This window comes from Podarcis raffonei, chromosome 15 (assembly GCF_027172205.1).
Source record: "Podarcis raffonei isolate rPodRaf1 chromosome 15, rPodRaf1.pri, whole genome shotgun sequence".
In the NCBI taxonomy this organism is placed as follows: Eukaryota; Metazoa; Chordata; class Lepidosauria; order Squamata; family Lacertidae; genus Podarcis; species Podarcis raffonei.
Window position 1 is genome coordinate 42,699,045 of NC_070616.1, and position 25,985 is coordinate 42,725,029.

Below are 25,985 nucleotides of genomic sequence, written 5' to 3' on the forward strand. Positions count from 1 at the left end.
TTCAGGTTACATACTCTTCAGGTTACAGACTCCGCTAACCCAGAAATAGTACCTCGGGTTAAGAACTTTGCTTCAGGATGAGAACAGAAATCGTGCTCCAGCGGCACGGCGGCAGCAGGAGGCCCTATTAGCTAAAGTGGTGCTTCAGGTTAAGAACAGTTTCAGGTTAAGAACGGACCTCCGGAACAAATTAAGTACTTAACCTGAGGTACCACTGTAGAATATAGCTCAAATGCTGTCTCTATGCAGGCTTCAAGTTCCTCAAAGTCTTTTTGGCCAATGGCCGATTCCCCATTTCCAGAAACACAAAAAACAGTATGGTAGTTACGCAGGTCTGTCTTTGTCATTGAGCAAAAAATACACAGTTTCCTTTGTAGGCTGAGAAACTAAGGAGCAAAGGCACAAATTAATTTTTAGTGGTGCTAGGTAATTTAAAAAGTCAGCATATGCCCATCTCTCCCACCCCACTTTGTTTATCATCTGGTCTGATGAACGTTGGTGCCTTTACTTTATGTGTGCCGTGGAGACCTCTGAATTTAGCCATTTAACAGTGAGATCCTAAGCTTGAGGAAGTGGATCTTACATGATCTGAAGGTGGGAAGGAATGTTCCCTCCAACCTCCAGGTAAAGTTATGTGGCTGGCAAGTTACCCATTGTGAATGACCCTCCTCACAGTTGTAAATATATACCAGTAAAAGATGAATTGCAAGGCAGGAAGGCCATAGCCATGCAGAGCTATTCCTTAGCTTCTGGTCAGAGAATAGTAAGTGTTCGCTGCTGCTGCTGCTGCTGCTGCTGCTTTTTTTTGTAAATGTCCCCCAGTGAGATCTTAACAAAATCTCAGAATTATGAAAATATTTTGTGATGGAGGTGCCATTTTGCATGAAAATATTTCCCAGAAAATGTCAAATGTCACCAATCTGCCTGTCTCCCTGTGTGATAGTAATTGGCTTGGAAGGGCCAGCTCTGTCGAAGGCTCTGCTCGCCTCCTGCCTCCTCCTTGGTAAGATATTAAAATGTATTGAGTCTCCTTCATTAATGCAGGTGACTTCCTTGTCTCTGAATAGGCACATCTCTGTCTCGATCCAGGCTGAGAAACATATTGTGAGTGGCATGGCTTTAAACATGATTTTGATAATTAAACTTTCAAAATAAATTTATTGACAGCATTATTCAGATATAAAAGCAGTTCTGGTTACATGCTAAAAGGGAGAGAATGTAATTTCTCCTGGTCTAGCCAAAGCAACTTTTATGAAGGTGAAGAAATCCCCAAACTTCCATTACAGGCAGAGTATTTTTGTTTTGTTTTGTTTCATTTAATGTCTCTTTTTGCTGCCATGTACTTGATTTAGGCTTTCTCCAGCAGTTTTATTTTAGTGGAAGTTTAAGTATGCTACCCAATTATACCTCATATGTGATAGAGATGACTGAGTATGTTGAGGGGAAACAGAGGATGAGAAATTATAGTGTTGTCCCTTACAGACTTATTTTTATATCTATAACCTATATTTGTAATTGCTTTTTATCTCCAGAAAAATGAAAAGTATAAATTTGCCCTCCTCACAGTATATTGCAGCACTGTATAAGGCTTCTTATTTTCCATCCCTGCTTGTTTCCGTTTTAATTATGATGCTTCCCTTCCATTGCTCTCAATGGAAAAAAGCTTAGGGGGCGGATTCTGATTTTGCTTACATCTGGCAAACACAGCTATCTTCATTATGGAAACTTGAATTTAACCTGGTATATCTGTAAACAAAAAAATGGTTTGTGTGTCTTAAACTGTTTAATTCTCTTTAGAAATGGCGCTTCCCTTCGAAGCTGTTCCATTGCATGTTTGATCCACCTTTACCCATTGCATGTTAAAACTTGCACCTTATTTTATTTCATATGAGGGATCAACATTTCAGACACGCCTCAAGAGGTTTCTAAAACATCTGTGCATAGAAAAGGCTATGAGCATGTATAAAAAACTCTGATGAAATAATGCAGGAGGCAGGATCTCTCATCTGATCAGGGATAGCCCACTGGCAGCTCACAAACTGCACCCAGATTCAGCCCCAAGTAAATTTTGTCTGGTCCTTAATCATCAGGATTAAGGAATGTAAGAAGGCATCAATTCCTGTTCTGACCCATGTTCACTGCATGCTGCATGTTTCTGATCCAGTGCAGCTTGACTTCTGACAAAAACTACATTATTTGTCCCACTGTCTGCTGTGACAGAATTTTGTGTAATTATTTTACATATTTATGCCACACCATTCATTGCAATGCAAAGGAAATAAAATGCCAATAGGTGGAAAGGTAACTAATTATGTATCATTTGCTGATTGAAGACAACAGTGAATACTAACAGTATTCACTGGATTGATTTAAATTCTGGACATGGGATAAATAAACAAACATCAATTATTTCTGTTTCCATCAGAATTCTTAACATCCCTAATCAGGATATGGTAAATAGTTTGCCCATAGTTTCAATCCTAAGGAATAGTACTTCTAAAGAAAAGATGTTGTGTCTTCTGTGTGTGCCACAGAATACACAAATCAGGAAACTGATGATGGCAGATGCTTTTAGGCATTGATATCACACATTTGAGGTTTCTGGTTATGTGGATTTCATTCTCAGAACATGTACTACCTGTGGTTTATAAGGGGCACAACTAAGTTCCTGAGAAAGCTACAATCTAACTACAATCTCCAAGAAATACCATCATAGCTATTATAGACGTTGGGGACCTTTGCACCAACATCCTCCAGAAAGTTGGACTACAAGCCATCAGGAAGAATATAATCCTTCACTAAAGAGTTTAGTGAGAGAGTCAAAATGTTAAGGTGGAGACTGAGGATATGTTAAGGTGGAGGCAGAATTATTAATAAGACCAAGAATATGCAGCATGACGAATACATTGTTGGACATTCCCTTGACTGTTGGCATCATTCAGCAATTGTTTGATGAGCAAATAAAAGTGATTAGAGCTGAGACTGATGAAATAGTGAATGAAAGCAGACCAGAGAAGGATGAAATGGAAAACAAGGACACATAGACTTTGGAGAACAATATGAATGCCAGGACAGGAGGGTGAGAGTTGGAGGCAACAGATGATGAAATGGATAAATCTTTCACACAGGTGTTTAGAGGAATGAAACAGTCAAATGGAGGAATTGTGATGTTGGAGGAGCTGAATTAAGCCATGGATGGAAAGATGAAGAGACATCCTGAGTTGGCAGAAATAGTTGAGAGAGAAAGTCTACTAGTTGAATTTAGAGAGAAAAGCCATCAATATATATAGAAATAGATGGCTTTTCTCTCTAAATGATGAGTATATGTACCTACAACTGCGATATATAATGATGACTATGTGTACCTGCAACTCAGAATAACACTTCGTTCATATGATGAACAAAGGCTTATGCCATAATAAACCTATTATGTTTTTAAGGTGCCACACGACTTTCTGTTGTTATCTTTGTAAACTTGTAAACTTTGTAATATATACATATTGTGTACACACAATTTATGTAATGTAGTGCCTGAGCATGTGTGCTTTATAACTGTGAAGCCCTTATTTCAAAATGGCAACAACTTTATTATAGCGACTCATAAAGGAGTTGATGTAGCACACTACATTTTTGGCTCCTGGGCAAATATCTGAATAAGTGTGTGCCACCCTGCCCTGAAGTTGGCCTTCTCTCCCCTGGAAGCTTGCCCTGACCATTTGGTAGGACTGCATGACTATGTGCACAATTGAGCCCCTAAAAATGTAATGGTCATGGCTTTGTAAATTTTAAAATAACACATTCTTAAATGGCATCTCTTTTTACTGTGTCCATGAACTCTGCCTAGGAAAATGCTTTTAACAAATTGGCTACAATGATGCTGAATAAATCATTTATTATTAGAACAATATACTGCACAAATATTTGGCTGGTTTAGCACTGCTGGACCCTGGAGAGAAGAGGCCGAATGTGTATAATATAAATACTATATAGCAAACAGATCTGCGGTGCCACAGATAGCACTGGAATTGAGACTGTTCCAGAGCTAATGAAAGCTTCCTTGAGCTGCACAGGGCAGTGGACTAGGGTTTACTGGCTAGATAAGAGGGGTTGTGGGCTGTTGGTTTTCTTTTACCTTCCCATTAGAAAAGTCATTAACTCTGTAATCTTAAGGCTGGCCTGAGGGAAAAGTGAAGGTTGGCAAACAATCAACTCCAACACCTTACCAGTCTCACCAGCAAGGCAGGAGTCAGGACGGAGAAGTGTAAGAACTTACATTTTTCTTCTGCAAAATTTGAAATCAGATTACTGTTTAAGAGTACGTATGCAACGCCCTCCTCTTATGTGTGCAGCCTTTTAGCACTGTGGAACTCCCTCCAGTCAGATGTCAAGGAAATATACAACTATCCGATTTTTAGAAGACATCTGAAGGCAGCCCTGTTTTGGGAAGATTTTTATGTTTGAAGTTTTATTCTGTTTTTAATGTTCTGTTGAAAGCCGCCCAGAGTGGCTGGGGAAACCCAGCCAGTTGGGCAGGTAGAAGTAATTATTTATTTATTTATTTGTTGTTGTTGTTGTTGTTGTTGTTATTGTTATTGTTATTGTTATTGTTATTACTGTTCATATGCAACCCTTTACAGAAGATCTAAGAAACTTGGCGTGTAAGCAGGCTTTTGATGGCAATTTAGTTACTATTCCTAGAGTATTATAGAATTTTGAACATAAACATGACACAGCATAAGAAGACCTCTTCTAGATCAGGCCAAAGGCCCATCTAGTTTAGCATCCAGTCCTCAGGGTGGCCAAAAACTGGACTTGAGTGCAAAAGCTCCCCACTTGCTGGTGTGATTCCCACAGCTGCTATTCAGAGGCGTCTCATCACTGACCCTGGAGGTAGAACATCACCATTTGACTAGCTAAACCTTTGATAGTCTTATCCTCCAACTTATTTAATCCTTTTTGAAAACCATCCTACTTAGTTGCCATCACTTCATATGTGGGGAGTGAATTCCATTGTTTAACTAAGAAGTACTTCCTTTTGTCTATCTCCAATCTTCCAACATTCAACTTACCCTGTTTCCACTGTCTCCACACCATACATACCGTATTTTTCGCCCCATAGGACGCACCTAGTTTTTTTTGGGGGGGGGGAATAAAGAAAAAAAATTATTTCCCCCTCCCAGGCACGGGGCTGGTGCAGGTGAAGCCTGAGCTTCCCCCGACCCCAGCCCCCAGAACAGCCTGCTATCCGCAAGCCTAGGGAGCCGCGCCGGTCTCCCCAGGCTTGCGGAGAGCTGCGCGAAGCCCGGGCGCGCTCTTCAGCGCACCCCAGGCTTCGGAATGCAGGCAGCTCTGCACAACCTTTGGGAGCCCGGCGCGAAGCCGCGCCAGGCTCCGGAGGGTTGCGCCAAGCCCCGGAGTGCAGGCAGCTCCGCGCAACCCTCGGGAGCCCGGCTACGCGGAGCTGCGCCGAGCCCAGGAGTGCAGGCACCTCCGTGCAACCCTCGGGCTCCCTAGGGTTGCGCAGAGCTTCCTGAAGCCTGGAGAGCGAGAGGGGTTGGTGCGCACTGACCCCTCTCGCTCTCCAGGCTTCAGCGAAAGCCTGTATTCGCCCCATAGGACGCACACACATTTCCCCTTCATTTTTGGAGGGGAAAAAGTGCGTCCTATAGGGCGGAAAATACAGTAATCTTAAACACCCACCATCATATCCGTGTTGCCTTTTCTTCTCCACTGAAAAGCCTCAGATATTGTATCCTCCCTCTCAGAGGGGAGTTGGCCTCAGAACATTGATCAGTTTCCAGTTACTCTTTTCTGAAACTTTTCTAGCTTTGGTTTTTATTTAAATGTCACTCCACAAGCTGCTTCTATTGGTGTCCCTGGTATTCATGCTCATCTGACACATCATAAAATCACGCTCAACCAATATAACAAAGTTCTCTATACTTTCTTCTCATACCTCAGGGTGGGTAAACTCTGACCCATGGGCCAAATTTGGCCCCTGCACACCTCCCAAACTGGGATCATGAGGCTGCTTCTCCTAAACCATATGCACCTGCCCCACACTTGACATGGTAGAGATGCAGCTCTATTGGGGGACTTGATCCCTACAGAAAACATGGGCTGAAATCACGGCTCAGCTAGTGATAGGCAGCGACTTCAGCCCTGCTGAATTTGCGGCACAATGGAGTTCCAGGAAACATATCTGCTAGCCCTGTGCTTGGTGTTTTGCTTATTTTAGAGCTGGCAAAGCCCCTTACACTGCCCATCCCAAGTGCCTGACAGTCATCTGTCGTCAACAGGTGGGTGGCACAACCAAAAATGGGCCTATCGGCTGCAGAAGTACAAGTGGCATCCCAAAAACAAATTCTCACACCACTAGCAGGAATGAAAATTCACAACAGGTTTTTTCATGCTTTGTGAAGAAGAGTGACTGAATGGACGGCATACCACACATCCAGTTTGTTGCGCAATAAACACATTTCTTTCTTTTTTGTTGCCTCCAACCCTGAAATCTTACCCTAAGATTGGTCTTTTGTTGCAGGGGTGTTTCATCTCCACGGCACTGAAAGTGAAATTTTTGTAGCTGGGAAAATGAGATGCTGCCCCCAGAGAGCTCATTCATATATTTTTTATGCAGGTGTTACTGCCACCTACTCCGTATAGGCAGTTAGTGTAAGGTGATGCAACTTTTTTGCCCCTCCCATGCCTGCACCATTTTGTGAACCTTTAGTGTGTGTTTTGAAATCACAACTTCTCTAGCCACCCTAACCGCTGTTGCTGCCTTTCTCCTCACAAGCACATGTCCTACCACGAGTGCTGTGACAGCAAGGCTGTCATTGAACAAACGTAAGAATATTGTAAAAGGATAGAAAATATTTCTCTGATTGTGCAGAAATTGAAGCTTAACCTATAATGCATTTTTAAGTTGCAGCAGACGTGTTCTCACAAGTCATTTCTATATCTAAAAATGTAACATGGGAAGGTTTCTACCTCTGAGATAAGCATGGTTGTGTTGAACTGTTCTCTAATCTTAGCTTAGATGTTGCTTTCAGAAGTTAGTGAACACATAAATCCTTCCTGTGTTACATTTTTAGAAGTTATGCCGGTTATATCATGGTAAGGTAAAGGTAAAGGACCCCTGGACAGTTAAGTCCAGTCAAAGGTGACTATGGGATGCGGCGCTCATCTCTCTTTTCAGGCCAAGGGAGCTGGCATTTGTCCACAACTTTCTGGGTCATGTGGCCAGCAGGACTAAACTGCTTCTGGTGCAATGGAACACTGTGATGAAAGCCAGACCAGCAAAGCTTTGTCCTGGGCTGCTGTTATGCAGAGATGGATATGAGGCTGACTTTTTCTTTTCTTTTCAAATTCATCTAGTCTAGCCCCCACTCCCTTTTAGACTGTACTTTAGGGCAGGCAGTAATTTCTTGGGAACCAGTGTCGATCCAGCCTGGACCCTGACACATTTATTTGGTATTGTTCAGTTGCTGCGGATATGTGCTAGGCTGATTAGATAGCGCATGTATGGCAGTTCCCTAGTGCACTTGTTACCTAGGAAACCATGAGCTCTACATGTGTGTCACTTAACACCCTATTTGCTTTCATTTGGATAAGTCTTTAATTTCTGCACTGCCCCATCTCCTCTGGATCTATTCAAGTTGCCTGTCTTCATACACTAATCCCTCTCCTTCTGCCCTGCTTGCCTCTCTGGCTGTGGTTCTCAAAAAAGTCCCTGCCTGCTCAGAGCAAGTTTCCAAACCTGTGGGTAATCTGAACAGCTCGTGCCTTTAACAATAATAACTCAAATTATATACACGGCTTCTCCCATCCAGAAGCAATTAGTAGCTCAAATGTGATGCTTAACACTTCCATCATCAAAGCACTCTACAGACGTTAACTAATTAATCCTTCAAATATTGCAATGAAGCACAGTAAGGTGGCTATTTCTCCTTTGTAGATGGGGGAATTAAGGCACACAGAATATCAAGGCTGGACAGTGGTTGGCTCTGCTTCACTATGCAAAGGATGCAACATCCAAAATATCTGTCATTCAAGTAGAAATAAGAGGTCAACTACCCACTCCTAAGAGAGTTTCATTTTCAAATGGAGTCTCTACCCTGGTTCCTATCTGATTAAGCTTAGACTTTCCCAGCTCCCCCAGTGACTCAGGTAGAATATTTTGTGAACTGCACATTAAGGTGCTGGTTTTTAGCTGTGCTGAAGCTTCTTTGCAACACACTTGCCCCTCATTATCTATGTTTAGCTGAATATTCAGAAAGCTTCCCACCTCATCACCAATTTTTATTCTGTAAAACAGGTATTTTGTGATGTCCACAACAGTTTCTTTGATTTCCAAATGTGTCTCCAGACTAAGAAGGTTGTAGAACTCAGATAGAACTGATTGCAGCTGATTAAAATATTAGATTGCAAGAAACAAACTTATTATTGGGGAGGGGGCTCCAGTTTGTTCCAGTGCCATTTGCTGGAAAGAAAGAAAGAAAGAAAGAAAGAAAGAAAGAAAGAAAGAAAAAAAAAAAAGAAAGGAAGGAAGGAAGGAAGGAAGGAAGGAAGGAAGGAAGGTTGGTTTTTTGGGAGCCGTCAGACCATTGCTTCCTATAGCTCAAGACAGGGGTGCTGAGGGGTCTTGCCCCCCCAAAAAACTAGGAAGGGTCTGGGCTCCCTCAATATCCTGTGGCAACATGTGCACGCAGTGTGAGCACACCACAGAATGCGCTCACGACACTCGTGCAAGCTGTGTGTGCGTGGCTCAAGAGCTATGCCTCCTAATAAAACCTGTCACTGCCTTCCACAACAGGCCACAGAGGGATGTTTGGGTTCACCTATTCCAACTGTAAGCTGAATGCTGAGCGTATGTTATAAATAATTGTTTTACCTGCCCTTCACCAGCAGCTGTGAGGGTGGGTTACTACAATTTAGAATTCAGAATTCAAAACAGTTAAAACAGATTATAGTCACAAAAATTGTGGTGGGGGCACTGAAAACACACATTTCAGAAGTAAAGGCCAGTGTAGAGAAGTTTCTTCTGCAGACTAGTGCAGTAGTGTACAGGTGACAACACTGGAGGCCTGGAAGATCCTGTAAAACAAAAGAGTTCTGCAAGCCGTGGTAGGTGGTCCAGATACAAATGTGAAGACAGTACTGTTAGATCCTGTCTGCAGCACTGTCTGGTCAGCAAGACCAATTAAAGATTCCCTTCCCTTTAGCAATACCTGCTGACCTAGGGTTCTGGGTGGGCACTCTTTGGTGCATGGTGTGGCCATGGAGGGCTGCCATCTTCTGACGTGGCCAGGGGAGGGGATGGTCACCTGGTGCCACCCAACTCTGACTGCATTGGGCTCCCAGGTAAGGACAGGCAGTGCCTGCAAGCCAATCAGTCTCCAGCCCACTCCATGCCTATTTAAGGGGGCAGCCAGGTGCAGGCCACCCTCTTGGCTGATCGTCATGGGATTTTCAACCGACCTAGTCCTTAGGGGTCCACCCAGTGGGGGAGCAGGTGTGTTGCCCATGGACCTTGCTATTGTTTACACCATAGCTTTCCAAACTTTTCATATTAGTAACCCCTTTCCAGCCCTGAAAGGAGTGTGGGGAGTGTTCGTGTGACACACCTACACACTGCACCTGACACGCTAACGTGTCATGACACACAATTTGGAAAGCTCTGGTTTACATGGTCACCATATTCGGGGACAGGGAGGAATTTTCTCCTGCAAGCAAACTGGCTGGCTTGCAGGTTTTTGCCTACCTCATCGCAACATTGGCAGATAAGGGGCTGGATCCTTAGTCGCAGGAGTATCCTGTTAGCAGGGTCCAGGAGGGGTGACTCTGTCTGGGAGTCCATGGGGGAGGGGGACCAGTGAGCCAATACACCTCTCCCAAAGGCGACTCCCCAGCACCAGGTTCTATCAGGTAGCAGGCAGGCTACCTGATGCAGGATACATGCCCAGTGCCTTAGCCAAACCCACTCTTTCCTGTAATCAATAACGTTGTGGCTTAATTCAACCTAAAACCAGTTTCCTGTGTCCGTTCTTGTGGCCCCCCCTGCACCTGCAGTGGGCATCATGTCCCTGTGCTGGCAAGGATATACCGTATTTTTCGCTCTATTGGACGCACCGGACCACAGGACGCACCTAGTTTTTAGAGGGGGAAATCAAGGAAAAAAATATCCCCCCCCCAGCCCCAAAGAGCAACGGACAGGCTGTGCGTAGCCTGTCCGCTTCTCCCAGAGCTTCTCGGGGCTGCGGGGGAAGCCTGGCCCCCCCCAGCCCCAAAGAGCAAAGAAGCCAAGACAGCGAGCGGGATCCATAGCTGCGCAACCTCTCCAGCAAGGAGCTAAACCTCTCCAGCGCGGCTAAAGAAGAAGACAAGGCAGTGAGTGCGATCCATCTTTGAGCAGCATCTTTAGCCTTGCGCAACGGGATGGATTGTGCCCGCTGTCCACCGGGGCTGGACTAGATGACTCCTGGGGTTCCCTTCCAACCCTACAATTCTATGACCTCGGAAGGTGTTGGGGGTCTCCACCACTGGAGACTTTTAAGCAGCGGTTGGGGGACCATCTGCCTGGCGTTCTTTAGCTGTGATTCCTACATTGTGAGGGGGCTGGGCTAGATGACCCTCGGGTGGCCCTCCCAACTCTATACAGTCCTACACTTCTGCGGCAGGAGATCTACAGCCACTTCACACAATGCCTACTCCCAATTTTCATTGGAGAGACATGTGGCTTCAGTGTCTAGGTAGGTGCCCCCCTACCTGCCACTCTTCCCGCACCCCACTTAAGCCGAGGGAATTCCTGCCCAGAGAAGCTCCCAGGTGAGGCAAGGGTTAAGATCTACCTCTGGTAAATGGCTTTGTATCCCCCCTCTTTCCCTTTTCTCTTCTTCTTCAATGCTATTTCCTTCTTTTGTGTTTTGTTTAATCTGTTTTTATTGTATACTAAAATAAAAGCTGCAAAGTTTCCTTTTTTATAATATCCCCCCCTCCAAACTAAAACGTTAATCTAGATAAAAACACTGATCCAGAGGAAAAGAAGGGGGTGGAGAAAGGATGAAAAAAGAAAAAGAGGTAGAGATAGAGAGATTTTTAAAAAGTTGGCTTCTTTAGCCTTGCGCAGCCTCCCGCGGCTGGAGAGACGCGCTAGGCAAAAGAGGAAGCCCGAGCAGTGAGCGGGATGGATCGCGCTCGCTGCCCTGGCTTCCTCTTTAGCCTTGCGCAGCCTCCTGCGGCTGGAGAGGCGCGCAATGCTAAGAAGGAAGCCAGGGCAGTGAGTGGGATGGATTGCGCTTGCTGCCCTGGCTTCCCCTTTAGCCTTGCGCAGCCTCCCACGGCTGGAGAGATTGCGCAAGGGTTTTCTAGAGGAGGGAGAAGGGACTGACTGGCCGCGTCAGTCCCTTCTCCCTCCTGGGGAAAAGCCCGCAAGAGCCGCACGAAGCTTGTGTGTGGCTCTTGGGGGCTTTTCCTGCCTGCCTTCCCCCCTGCATTCACTCCATAGGACGCACAGACTTTTCCCCTTAGTTTTTAAGACGGAAAAACTGTGTCCTATGGTGCGAAAAATACGGTAATTCTGTCTTACAAGCTGCAAGTGTTATCTAGTCTGAAATTTATTTGTCCCACTCCCCCTATGGCATTAAAAAAAAATCTAATACAGGCATGGAATATATAATTTGCCATCATATAAATGACAAATTTGATACCCAAATGGAGACGAAGCACCCAGCATTGTCACAAGGTTACCAACTTTCTCTTCTTCCTGTTTAAGGGTCTCCTCTGACCACCCCAAAGCTGTGTGTACTGTTGCCTTCGTGGACCACAATCTGTACTGAAATCCAAGCCTGCTGTTAACTTCACTTGCGCTCTATTCTTGTGTTTGCTATTATTTTTTAACACTTTTTTGTGCATAAAAGCACTATCCTCTCCCTAGAGCCTGCCTGCAGTGAAGACATGGTCTGTACAACTGCAATTATTTAGAAGAACAGATGGAGTGAGGAGCAGAAAGTCTGTTAATAGTAATAGAAATGCTACATGTTAACCTGGACAGCACACGATGACAGTCCCATGACTACACGTTCTGTTCCCACCAGCTGGGCACCAACGCAGAAGTGAGAGATTCACAACAATAGCAAAACCAAGAACCCACCTAAAGTTAGAAATCAAATTCCTTCACACTCTTCAGTGTAGGTTTTCCCCACCCCACCCCCAGTAATCTCCTGCCTCATGGTCATTTCAAAATATTTTCATATTTAAGGTGTGGTGTTATAAATTTCAGCATGGTTGGCAGGATAGAAATTAGCCATGAATGTGTGAGAAGGAAGTACAGGCCAATAAAGGGAGCACAAACATGGTAAACCAAGAATTTTACATCTCCCCCAGTCACAATAATTAACTCTTAAGATTGTGCTGACATAATATATATAATCGCTGAGCAGCAGATTTGCTTGGGCTTTTTTTTTTGTAAGATGTGAATGAATCAGAGGTTGCTCCTAATGGAATCTAAAAGACAGGAAGGGACATGACCCAGTGGCAGAACATCTGCTTTGCATACAGAAGGTTCAGCCCCCATATCCAAGCATGGTTGAGAGAGACCCCAGTCAGAAACCCTGGAAAGCCCCACCCATTCAACGACAGACAGGACTGAGCTGGATGGACCAATGTTTTGAGTCAGCATAAAGCAAATTCCTGTGTTTGTAGGTACTGGTATGTCATGAGCAACATGGAGGTGTCATGGAGTGGTCAGATTTTGAGAAGGAATGGGAGGAGCTCAGAGAGTTGGAGCTGGAGAACCCTGGAGTGGGTCCTAGTGGGGTGGGGAGGTGGAATCAGGTATCCAGGAGCAACTCACCCCAAATCATACAGCTGTGCTTTATGTTATATCCATGTATTCGAACACAAACACTTCTGTGACAGCTCTCTGCTAAGAATATAATAGAGTTATATTTAGCATTTATATAGTGCTTTAGAATGCTCAAAAATGTTTCACATTTTTATGTAAATAATGTTTACAATAATCCTGCAATTTAGGCCAATATTATTATCTCCATCCTGCAGATAGGGGAAGGAGCTAATAAATGACTTGTCTGAAGCCAAATTACTAATTACATTCCCCCCTTCTTTACATCAGATTTACTGTTGGGAAGCTGCTAATTTAATGCACTGGGGCACATGCATTTACTGCATTGTTCTTCTAACTGAATTACCCCTGCCCAAGGTGTGATTAGCTCCCCCCCCCCCTGAAAAAGATGAGTATTCCTTTGTTCTTCTGATCTCCTTTCCCGCTCCTGTAAACTAGTGATCCACGCTCTCTCCAGGCCCACATTTAACCCCCAGCCCTGAGTTTCTAAGATAAAAAAACACCAGTCTTTGAGTTAGCTTAGAATTCACACATTTGAAACTGGATGCCCTCCTTGCAAACCAGTTTAAGCATAAAATGTTTTTTAGTTTCACGTGTTAAATCTTTAGATTAGATTGTTAAAGTTTCAGAGACAGATGTGATATCACTGCCTAATGACAGACCAGTTGGATATTATGCAAGAACAAAGCTAAGTCCATGAAGCTTATGCCGTCATAAACTGGTTAGTCTTTAAGACTCTTAGTAGTTTTTTGCTGCAAAAGGCTGTTGGCTAATCCTCTAGATTTTGTTATGAAATTATTCTGCTCATCTTTTACAATCAATCACTGTGTGTGACCAGTGAGAAGCTTAGGAACTAGTCTGTTGTGGAAACAGATTTAGAGAGCATTGAGGCTGCCCCCTCCCCCCGAGGATCTAGGCAGAGGTCTCCAAACTTATTTGGCCTACCGCCCCATTTTATTGGGGGATGGGGAAACCTCAGCGCCCCCCTGGAAATCTACCTTCTTTAATCCAACAAATTAAGCTTGCAGGCTCAGTCTCATCCGCCCCAGGACTGGGGCTGGCGCTGGAGCCATAGCCCACCTGCCGTTGGCCAAGTAGGCGTCTGCTGTGATCCACTTCCTGGGCCTGAGTGAAGGCCAAAAGGGATCACCCAAGGCCGGGAAAACCCCTCGCCTCAAGCATGTCTACCAGATCCAGGGGAGGCGTTGTCACCATCCCACAATGGCGCCCGACCTTTCGGTTAGCATCTTTACACCAGATGAAACATGTACAAACAGTTTTTCTTCTTTCTTTCTCTGCTTTTTGTAGTGAAGAGCAGGCTGAAATACTTTAAATACATAATATCCATATTTTTTACAGGAGAAGAAGTATGTTCTCATCATGGTAGATCCAGATGCCCCTAGCAGAGCGAATCCAGAATACCGTTTCTGGAGACATTGGGTTGTCGTTGGAATCAGCGTGAGTAGCATGTGTGTTTATGTTATTACATTGTTCATGAGGATGCATCAGTAGCTTTGGAAACACTGCCAAGTTCAGATATACCTGGCTCTTTCCTCCATCATTATCTCACCTTACTCAGTGGTTAACAGTGATTAAATGAACAGTAGTTAATTAATTAGCAACTATTTTGGAGGAGAGGTCTGTCTACAGACAGAGGGCCCTGTAAAGACATCATGGCCACCACTAAAGTCATACCTCGGGTTGCAAACGCCGCTTCAGGTTGCGTTTTTTCAGGTTATGGACTGCCGAAACCCAGAAGTACCGGAATGGGTTACTTCCGGGTTTTGGCAGTCGCACATGCACAGAAGTGCTAAATTGTGCTTTGCGCATGCGCAGAAGTGCCGAATTGCCACCCCCCCGCGCGCAGATGTGAGTTGCGAATACTGCGGGTTGCAAACGTGCATCCCACACAGATCACTTTCGCAACCCAAGCGTCCACTGTACAAGTTAGTGGCGGTGGGATTGGGGCCACTATTGGTCTCATGGGCGGGATGAAGGGGAGATGGTGATATGCAAAATCACTCTTCTTCAGCTTTTGCTCAGTCCAGCCAAGGAGATTCTTTAAAGTTTTCATGAACCGTCTCAGGAAGTGAATGGTCCTCTTGCTCCAAAGGCGTGGGAACATCCCTTATCTGTGCTCTGTGATCTAGCCCAAGGACTACAAATTACCTTTGAGCTCAAAAAAACCAACCCTATTTGAGACTCTTACACAGCTCTCTGTAAGCAATGCTTGTTGTCTGGGATTTGTATGAAAATAGAGAAACACTTTAGATTTGTGTGTATTTTGCATACTTATCTGATACGGTTCTTCATGGTTGAGTTTCAAGCCAATGTGGCAGTGTGGTTGTAGCTTTGGTATACACATCAACTTAGATTTGGTAAGGTTACAGTGAATCCAGATATCTTGCCAGTATATGGCCAGTATGCTTTCTGTGGTTTTGGTCTAACTGTGTTAATTCAGGTATGTCAAGTTTCAGGAACTTGCCCTCTATTCATGCAGAAAAACTATTCCAGGCGAGATTTGTTTTGATTAAAAATAATAATAATTAAAAAGGCTAATTAATCTGTCAGGACCAGGTGCTTTGTGGAGCATATTTTTAATCCCATTTTGGATTACTGCTAGATTCTAGGAATGTTGTGTCCAGTGGTTCAGATTAATAAAGTTTTGTATAATTTTTTTTTAATCCTCCAGAATTTTTTTTGTCTTTGGATTTTTTTACCTTTTTGCATTTTAACACAATATATAACTCATTTTGTTTGATTTATGCATACTTGTTTGCTAGGCAGAATATTCATTATAATATCGCTTTATCTTCTGAAGTGAATTAAGTATCTGTAGGACTTCTAGAAATCTTAGTTCTGCTCTTTTTCTTAAGTCTTCTGTACACTCTTTGTGTCCATTTATGTTCATTTTTAAGATCTTGTATTTCCTGAATTAGATTGGCATTTACCTTCTATTTCTCTTTTTAAATTCTCCTTTCTTTTCACTTATAAGTGTGCTACGCATCACAGCTTTAAACTTGTCCCAAACCACAGTAGTTGTCTGTTCTCCCATATCATTAATCTGAAAAAATCCGTAAGTCTCTTTAAGGAGTTTCTCTTTAGTATATATATATATATATATATATATATATAAAATTAATATCCAAGGGTCTAATTTCCAATAGAAAGGTTTAGGTTTGTGTACTCCCCATTGTATTCATGTGATAACAGGGGCATGATCTAAGATATTAAGAAGACCATTGTCCACATTGTGAACCTGAGAGATAAGACCTTCTGTGATTAATAAATGATCCAATCTGGCATAATTTTTGACCTTGTGACATACATGTATAGCTCCTTAGTTCTGGATTGGCTATGCACCAGTCATCAAAGTAATTGTGTTTATGTAATTCAATCGTACCTTGATTTTCAAACAGCTTAGTTCTTGAACGTTTTCGCTCCTGAACACTGTAATCCCAGAAGTGACTGTTCCGGTTTGCGAAGTGTTTTTGGAAGCCGCACATCTGACAGGGCTGCAGTGGCTGCAGGAGCTTTGGTTTTCAGATGTTTTAGAAGTCGAATGGACTTCCAGAATGGATTCCGTTCAACTTCCAAGGTACGACTGTATGTTGTAGAGGGATGTTCTAAAAGGAGGCAGTTTGCATGGGTTTAGTGATAGGTGAAACGTTCTGCATTTATCAAAATAATAATTAAGTACAAGATTTAAGTCACCACCTATCATCACCTTGTTTAAATGAGTGCAGTAATGGAAAGGTTTCATCCAGAAATTGTTCTTGTTGAGTATTAGATCCATAAATAGAGCATAATGTCAGCTAGCAGTTATCTAACAGACCTTTTAGGATGATAAATCTTTAGGGTCGCTCAGTATATTTTGTAACTGAAAATCAAGTTTGAGAGAAATCCAGGTTGCTGACCCCCTACTTTTGGAAGTGCCTTGTCAGGTGTCCCAATTTCTACTTTCACTTGGAAGGAAGGATTTCGTATCAGTATTGTTTTTCCATTGTTTGGTATGCATCTCTTGTAAAAGAAAAAGAAAGAAAAAAGCAAGCTCTGGGTTATCTCGCTTTAAAGCTCAAATAACTAGACAACACACAGAACATAGCTGTCAATGTTTCCCTTTTTTAAAGGGAAATTCCCTTATTCCAAATAGGATTCCTCGCAAGAAAAGGGAAAAGTTTACAGCTATGACACAGAATAATGTTTTGGGATTAAATAATGCTACAACTTTGTTGGTTACAGATGTGAAGGTTTGGCCATAGGTATTGGGGTAAGCAACAGCATATATCATTCCAGCCCGTCTGCTTCCAGTGCTACTAAGGGTAAAGGGTAAAGGACACTCTATGACCTACGTCAAATTGGGGCATCCCCCAAATGGTCCCCGTAGGAGGAGTGGTATGGCCCTAGCCCACTTCAGGGCATTGGACAGGAGTCACTCATCCTGAATCCTTTTAACAGGATACCCTTACCCATGGAGGGGCAGGTGGAGGCTACAATCTCCCCTCCAACCAAGATCTAAGCTTACCCAATGCCTATCCACCTTACAAAGTTGTGATGATTGCTATGAGGTAGGTGAAAAGCCAAATGGCTGATGCCAATTTGCCAGATGGGAAAAATTCCTAACCAGTCCTGAAATATGGCGACCAGCATTGTCCATAGCAAGGTCGTACCATCCAAAACAACCCTAAACTGCGGGAGTTAGGGTGGGAGAACTGGCACGACAAAAGGAGAGGCTGAAAGGCTGGGCAGGCCTTCAATATACCCTGGCATCATCATCATCATCATCATTATTAGGCAATTGGTCCCATGCCCAGGGGAATGCCCTCCAATTCCTGCCGCCATTGGCCAAATTGGTGCAGGAGGGTGATCCAGCCTGCCATATGCCAGTTCACAATGGAGGTCTGGGGCCCGCCTGCAAAGCCGCACAGCCAAGAATAAATGGATTTATTGCAGTTAAGTGTAGCATTATAGGTTAATTTTAAATCATGCAACATATTCAAGGCAGCAGATCTGTTATGCATCATATTAATTTTAGTGTTGTTATCATATTCCGTCAACAAAAAATAAAAATGCTCTGAATTCCTATAGGGAATCCACATTCAAGCTCCACCTCCCCCCCTCCACAATCCTCCCAACCTTCCCAACAGAATAATCTCTACACCTATGGCTGAGAGTGGCTCACCTATGGCTCATGAGCTCAGGTGAAATTAGAGGACATAAACACTAACCCCCTCCTCCTTTCCCACAGAAGCAGAAAACACTTTACATGGTTATATTGAAAACAAATGAAGAGAATAATAGTCCACCTATTGCCTGTTTTGCTTATAAAGCTCTTGGTCAAACTTAGAAGTTGGTAGTTTCAGTGGGACCTTAGGCAGAGAAGAAGCCATCTGTGTGTTGTCTTTTCTGTTCTTGCTGCTGCGTCTTTTTTGCAGGCGCCTTTTTTATCTTGTTTTTCTCCCCCCCATCCCCCCCCATTTGCTGCCAGTCTCTTCCTTCCAGTTTTGTGTCTTCCTCTCCACTGCCTTCGCCTCCCAGTTGTTTGTCTTAATTTGGTTGCAAGTCCCAGTTGATTTAAGAATTTTTTAGCTTCCATTTGTGCAGAGGCAACTTTAGTTTGTTTGGCCTTTTCTTTTGTCCAGAGTTTTATTTGTTTATATTTCTGCTTGATACTTAGAGTCCTCAGTAAAATTAAAAAACAAAGCAGTAAGTTGCTGAGTTGTATGCTACCTGCCTTTTCATATACTGGTGAAGTTCACATTGATTGTAGGAGAATTATGTTTTTTCTAGAATATCTGTGCCCCAAACAACTTTACCTTTGGGGGGGTTGAAGGTTAAGCACATAATTGCAGAGTAAATGAATATAGCATTTGGCACAGATTCTTCTCTGTAATGTGGGAGTGGAGCTTCATCAGAGATGCTCTCTATGAGAAAAGTGTGTCCCTGTTTGCTTCTGTGAAATATTGGAGTATATCTGTTCTTTTCACTTTGAGAAGATGTGGCCAGGGGATTTCAGTTAATGTGCCACTAGACTGCCAGCATTTATCAGGAGAGGTTCAAGTACATATTGGAACCTTAGGTTTGTGTAGTTAAAGTGGTTTTAAGCACACTAGTTTAACAACTCCACTTTAAAAATGGACTTTGGAAAGAGATGGGGGAAATAAATGGAAAAGTCTAGGATGAACAAATGACTAATGGGAAGTTATGTAATACTCCACAAGCAAATGAATGCAGGGTTGGTGCTCATTGTTATATTACTGCCCCATAAACAACTCAGAAGAAAAGCTCAATAAAGACTGGCTATTGTCTAATTACTGTGTATTATTATTACTGTTATTATTATTATTATTTGCATTTGTTAGTCAGTTTGTACCAAAAAAGTCTCAGAGCAGCTTAACATGATATTTTACAACAGATAAAAGCTATTAAAACTAGAAAAATTTAAATAATGTATAATGCAACGCATAAACTTTGTGCAAGCAAATCGGGATGAATGCTGAATGAATTAAGAGATCGTGTAGAGAGGAGTCCTTCGTGCTTTTAAATGTTAGTAATCATAGTTCTGTGCTAGACTAGAGTAGTATGAACTTTAATTCAGGAATGTTTCTTAAATGTCAGGGAATCATAGATGGGGGCAGAGGGAAAGCTATTACTATTTATTTCCACTAATATGTTGCATTGTCTCTGACTTACTCGCTTCAGATAAAGCCATCTAGGAAAGCAGCTTCTTCACGCCTTCTTGTATTTTGTAATTTGTTGAAAAGTTTAGATGTTTTCAGCTCTGACTCGATCTAATAGTCTTGGTACTAAAGCCTAATTAAGATATCAATTAATTTGCAACCTGTATTTAAAAAGAAATATCTAGTTGTTCTCTATTCTTCTCTGAAATTACTGCCAAGGGCTTTTTGTACAGATACCTTAATTAGACTTTTTATTGTTAATGGGAATATTGAGCAAATTAAAATTGGATATTAATACTTTCCATGATTTTCATAATTGGCTGAAGAAATAAAGCATTCAGAATAATTGTAGCAGCTTGTGTACAATTTTACTCCCATACAAATTCTTTCACAGGAATCCTTACACATTCCTGAACAATGAGGTCTTGAAAGTCTCTCATTAATTTTAATATTTATTAATTTATTAATCACAAAAAGCTGGAGCTAGCTTTCTTCCTTCTGTGTGCAGATCTTTCTAGTGTTACTAATTATTGTAATTAAAAGTAACTTTTAAGGCAAGAAAGAAAGTCTGAAATCCAACACAATTCTCTGGAAAGGATGTGTGCTCAAATGCCATGGTGCAGTTTCAGATAGCAGTGCAGTGGAAGTTTTGTTTTCTTCATAGCTACAACACTTATAACTGAGAGGAAGAAAGACATAGATTTGTATCATAATAAGATTTTTAGGAAATCATGAACAGAGAGATGGGGGAGATTGACACTTGTGGGGATGTAAGGAAACAGTGATTTCCACCCCGTTCTATGTTTGCTGGAATCCTACTACAGCTTGGCTTCTGCTAAACCCTGCCTTGTTCACCTTACTATCTGCTGTGGCCGAATTATGCATTTGATTATATAATGATTTTTGTGCATTTCAGTTGAATGGAAACTTCAAAAACAATGCAGAAAACAACATAATTATATACATAATGTTTGTAGACTTAATTTTTAAAATTGTAACCCACCCTGGGACCTTTGGCTGAAGGGCAGGTAATAAATTAGAATAATAATAGTAATACATTTAAAAATGATACTGCTCATATTTGCATGTGTGATTTAAGTTCCACACCCCAAACATTTGAACATGCAATTTCCATTCCTGTTTCCTTTTCTGATTGAATTCTCCTACATCCATATACACTGGTACGAGATGCAATAAATTTATGGTGTTGAATTGTGGCTTTCCATCTGTGATTATTGGGATCTTCTGGGAGCCAGATTTTAAAAATCAAATCACTGAGCTATGTCTGAGTGGAATCAATGTAACTGTTTTTCTACTAAACCAGAGGGTTTTTTTGTGTATGTCTCCAAATCTGCTCTTTCTTTCCCAGTCTAATGCATTCATGTATCTGGCAATATTTTGTTGATTATTTTTTTCATAGCCATAGCAGTGTGAGGGCCTAACTGCACTTTATATTAATACTATGGCATGCAGCTATGTCCCTCGATTTTGAAGACATAGTGATAGGCAAGCGGGGAAGTGATTTCCTCAGGACCTCAGTGTGTATGGAGGTTTAACCCTTTCCAGCTGCAATCCTGATGAAAAAAACCCTTGCTGCAATTAGCAATTCTACTTTACCAATGTTATTCTATTGCTAATTGCAGTGGGGAGATGGATTTTCATCAGGCTTGCAGCTGGGGATGAAAGGGTTAAATCCCCCCTCTCCAGACACTGCGATTCCAATGGAAATCTATCACAAACAGCCTGTAAAAACAAATTCTCTAACATTGCTGCAAATAATTGAGTATGCAGTTATGCCCTCAGAATTGGGAAGTTCCCATTGCCATAGGTTCTTCCACACAGAGAAAAGCAGTTGCTACAGGGAGCAGATTATGATAACTGACATCATGTAAACAGGAGACCTGTGTATGTCTGAAGAAGGAGATCACTCTTAAATTCTGCCATTCTGCCATTGCCGTATGTATTTTCTGGATGGGGAAACGTGAGCCTCCAACTCTCATCAGCCCCAGTGAGTTTGGCCAGTGGTCAGAGATGACTGGAGTCCAACAACATCTGAAGGACCACAGGTTCCCAACCTGTCATATAGAAAATAGAGGTGAGGTGAAACCCTAATGAGAAAGATAAGACTTGGCTCAGTAGCATCCACTTGTTCATGACATTTTGTGCCCTGCCCTTCTCTGGCGCTTCCCCAAGCCTCTTCATGGTGAATTCAGTCTTGCTGTAGGGTTTCAGCCAGAACTTTCACCCATCATGTTGTAAATTTTAGCAGCCTAATCTGTTGAACACCTTCTGTTACACAATTCACCATTCATTGCTTATCATCACTGACGACACTGTTTCTTGAATTGTCAGAAAGAGGGTGCTTTAGCTCCAAAATAATGTATATATTTTAAAAATGTTGCTACAAAGTGGAATAATATCTTTTGATGACTGTTTTTAAAGCCCTTTAGGTGTTCATGGTAATTTGCAGTGTAAAATTATTTAGAGATAAGAGCCAAATTAGCTCTTAAAGGCGGGAGGTCGATATGTCCCGTTATCCATGCAAGCAGTGTTTAAATATAATCAGCCTTTACTCTAATGCAGCATAATTGTTCATTTGAAATAGCTTTTTTTATTCCATTCAATGAGTCATTAAAATATTCAAAAGATAATGCAGTGAATTAGAAATAAATTTATCACATTATCCTGCATATACTGAAGAGTATCAGGTAACTAGGCAGAGACTGAACTGGTATACATAGAGATCCAGTAAATAATGCACTGTTGTTTTAAAAATCAGTAGGTAGAATAAAAGTGTAAAGAGAGGACAAATTGTGTCCTCAAATTCTGTTTTGCTTCCTACCCAATCACGGGGAATAAGGGTGAGAATGACAGTAAATCTGCAAACCTTTGCTGTTCTCATTTTAATATTTATTAGAATAGTACTTTGTAGTTAAAAATGATTATAAAAAACAACTCTGTCAGAGGAGAATTCCTAGATAATTCCTTCTTGTGATATAGTGAAAGGGGGAGGGGAAAAGAACACTCTAACTGTGGTTATCAGCAGAATGCAATAAACTATTTGCTCTAACAACAGAATTTGATGTCTGGGAAAACTGACTACACAGACTTACCGATCTGCCCTGCTACCTGGCCTACGCCAGGGCCTGGACTTCCATCAAGCATAAATTTGGGCAGTTGGGAACAGAACCCAGTCAATTTCATTCCTCATTTCTAACCACAGGGTCACATTTTGTCTCTCCCATCTTACTTTTGCTCAGTGACAAAAGAGAGTCTTCTGGATATTTGGTCCCCATATTCTTCTACAGAAATGGCTAGGTATGCTTCTCACCTACATGGAAGGCTGTACACACAAGAGCTGGCTGGTGGTACCACACGAATCTATGTTTACTTCTGCTATTGCTGAGTTGAAGCACTATTTTCACTGCAGGATATTTCTTTGACACATATAGTGTGGGAATGGGGTCCCAACTGTGCCCATCCTGGGGCACAGGCAAGCCGCCCTCTCTCTTAGCGCTCCAGGTGTTCTCATTAAGGAGGCTTTGATGCCTGAAGGTGAAGCAGCAGGGACGGTAAAGGAAACAATCTGTTCAGCGAGGAACATGGTACAAAGACAGCTGTTCCTTCTGTGCAGTACGGTAGCAGTGTGAAACGCATGCCCCAGTAGGATGTTAGGCTAGCAAGCTGCTTCTGTGACATGAAGAGTATGGCTGTTTTCATCAGCAATGATCTCTTAATCCTCTTTGTGTATATGTTTCTGTCTTGGACATGTGTGAAGTTGTGCAGAGGGAGGGACAAATTACAGCACCCTTCTGTGAAAGGACCAGGCCTCTCCATTAAAGGGGCACTCATCCCTTGAGGATTTTGCAAGCAGTTTCTTTCTTATTGTTGCTTGACTTTGTCAGTGAATTTCCTCTCACTGGCTGATGAATAGGTTCTGGGTGGCAAGTGTCACCATAGAAACAAGTGCTAACTTAAGCAAACAAGAGCTTTATTAACATTAAGAGTAGTAGAGTATTTCAGAAATTATTGGAACTGAGTTATAAGTTTGCTGGAGGGGGAATTCAGCTAGACCTTCTGCTCTTTTGGGGTGGGGAGTGAGAGAGAAGGAAGGGGGGGCTTGTATGCGTACTGGGTTATCTCCTGAAGAGCTGCATGGGGTTCTTACATTAATCTTCTTTCCAGACTACCTGGTTAGTGGACATTTCCACGTGTGATTTGTGCTGCCCTTGTTCGTTGATTCCTGCACTGGCAATCAATGCGATGGAGGCTTTTGCTGACCACAGCATTAGAGATTATCAGTGTGAATCACCAGTTAGCTGGTTCCCTCTCCCTATAGCATGCAATCTCCTTGTGTGTTGGTATTCTGGGGTGTCATTTGCACATTCTACCTGCCAGAGCTCTGCCATTGTGAGGCCAAAACACATAGTCAGAAATAAGGTCAGGATTATTTCAGTTATCGGGTGTCTCATACAAGGAGTATTAAAAATCTTCAATTGCTCAGCGCTTGCATCATCACACCCTAAAAGTATATTAATGCAGAATGCTTTATGTAGTAATCTGATGCACACTTAACCCGGAATAGGTACCATGGAACATGGTGGTAGAGAGGCAGCAACATTTGAGAGCCTCCCAGATCAGATGCTTTCTGCCCCACTACACTCTGGCTACTCCACCCCTCCCTCTGTGGTCACTGTACCTTAAATGCACAAAGTTTCCAAGGGTCGTTTGCTTGTTCTAATCCTTCATGCTTCTGAAGAGGTTCCAGAGCAGTGCAACAGCACAGGGCATCATGTTGCCCTGAAGACACTTATTGGGAGGAGGGATGTGCTTTAAAAGTATGGTGTGAATGTGACCTAGAATCATAGAATCATAGAATCATAGAGTTGGAAGAGACCACAAGGGCCATCGAGTCCAACCCCCTGCCAAGCAGGAAACACCATCAGAGCACTCCTGACATATGGTTGTCAAGCCTCTGCTTAAAGACCTCCAAAGAAGGAGACTCCACCACACTCCTTGGCAGCAAATTCCACTGTCGAACAGCTCTTACTGTCAGGAAGTTCTTCCTAATGTTTAGGTGGAATCTTCTTTCTTGTAGTTTGGATCCTACTTCATCCGCACTCTACTGAGACAACTACAGTATTCAACCAGAGCAGGAAACAAGGAAATATCATGTCAGACTGATTTTTTTCTTTCCAAATATTCCTATTTTGCTTTTCCATTTAAAAATAGCCAAGTGGCTAGCAAAATTAATATACTACAAACTATAGAATTAAAACAGAATATTTATTTTAAAATTGTTAAGAATTTGCAAGAACTCTCAGTAACGATACCATTAAAGTATCAATCAATTAAAGGCCATCCTAAAAGCATACGGAATAAAGCATGCCATAACTACATTCTGAAAGGCGAGTGAGATGGAGCCAAGCAACTCTGCTTCATAAGGGAATTTTGTAGTCTAGGCACCACAACAGAAAATACTGTTTCTTTTATTCACCCATTATAGATCTAATAATCTAATGAAATCTAGTAAAATCTAATAAAAGAGGTCAGCAGAGCAGAACTTCCATGATGAACTCCATATTCAGACAGGTTTGAACAGAATAAGGCAGTTCTTGATGCATGTTAACTTTAAAAGCCCTATGTTTGTTAAGAAACTGAAGAGATACTGCTCTATATCTTCTTAAACCCAGAAAGTAGAGACCCCCTACTTTCCCTTCTTCACCAGTCCTCTTTTCTCCCCTTCTTCCAGAAGCCCTTGAGAAAATTTAACCAGATTCATGAAGCCAATGGGAAGACGGAGTCCCTGACAGAGTCTGCTATTTGTAATCAATCATGTAGTCCTAATTTCACTGGGAAACACAAGTGGTTTGGGCAAACAAGGTATACGGAGTGCAGAAATTGGAAAAGGCAGAAGTCAGGCAGCTGCTCCCCTCTTGATATCTTCTACAACTATATGGTCCTCAAGGCAAGATATTTGTTTTCTAGTTTTAATTTTCCTTGTTGGTATCAGAGGAAAACTATTTTCTCACTGAAAATGGTGCTATTTAATGACATCTAGATAAATGTGGTGGTGGGGAGAATTCTCCAGAGTAAGGAAACAAATCTCAGCTTTGGTGCTGCTGCCTCGGAGCTCCATGTGTGAGGGTGGCATAGACCAGCCCTGAGGGCACATACTTGCTGCAACAAGTTTCTGTGTTTAACACGTTTTCCATGAATTGTATTGGAAGTTGAGTGTCAACTGTTATTATTCATGCCCTGCAAACAGATGGGGTTTAATTGCTGTTACTGTCAGCCTAGCTGTAAATATCACAGGGAAAAAAGAGCTCTTTGGCTAATTGTTTTAAAATAAAAGTTGAGAAAGTATGTATATAAATTATAGATCAAGTGTATTTTAAAAATCAAACTGTTTATATTGCCTTTAAATACAGTATTTAGTCAAC

General features: G+C 42.2%; 1 protein-coding gene across 1 annotated transcript in view; it reads left to right on the forward strand.

Annotated features, from left to right (window-relative positions):
* PEBP4 (phosphatidylethanolamine binding protein 4) overlaps positions 1 to 25,985 on the forward strand; it is a 278,274-nt gene that overhangs the window by 95,998 nt on the left and 156,291 nt on the right. The window contains exon 3 of the mRNA XM_053367044.1: positions 14,222 to 14,320. Coding sequence (XP_053223019.1) covers positions 14,222 to 14,320 — 99 coding nt within the window. The remainder of the gene's footprint in view (positions 1 to 14,221; positions 14,321 to 25,985) is intronic.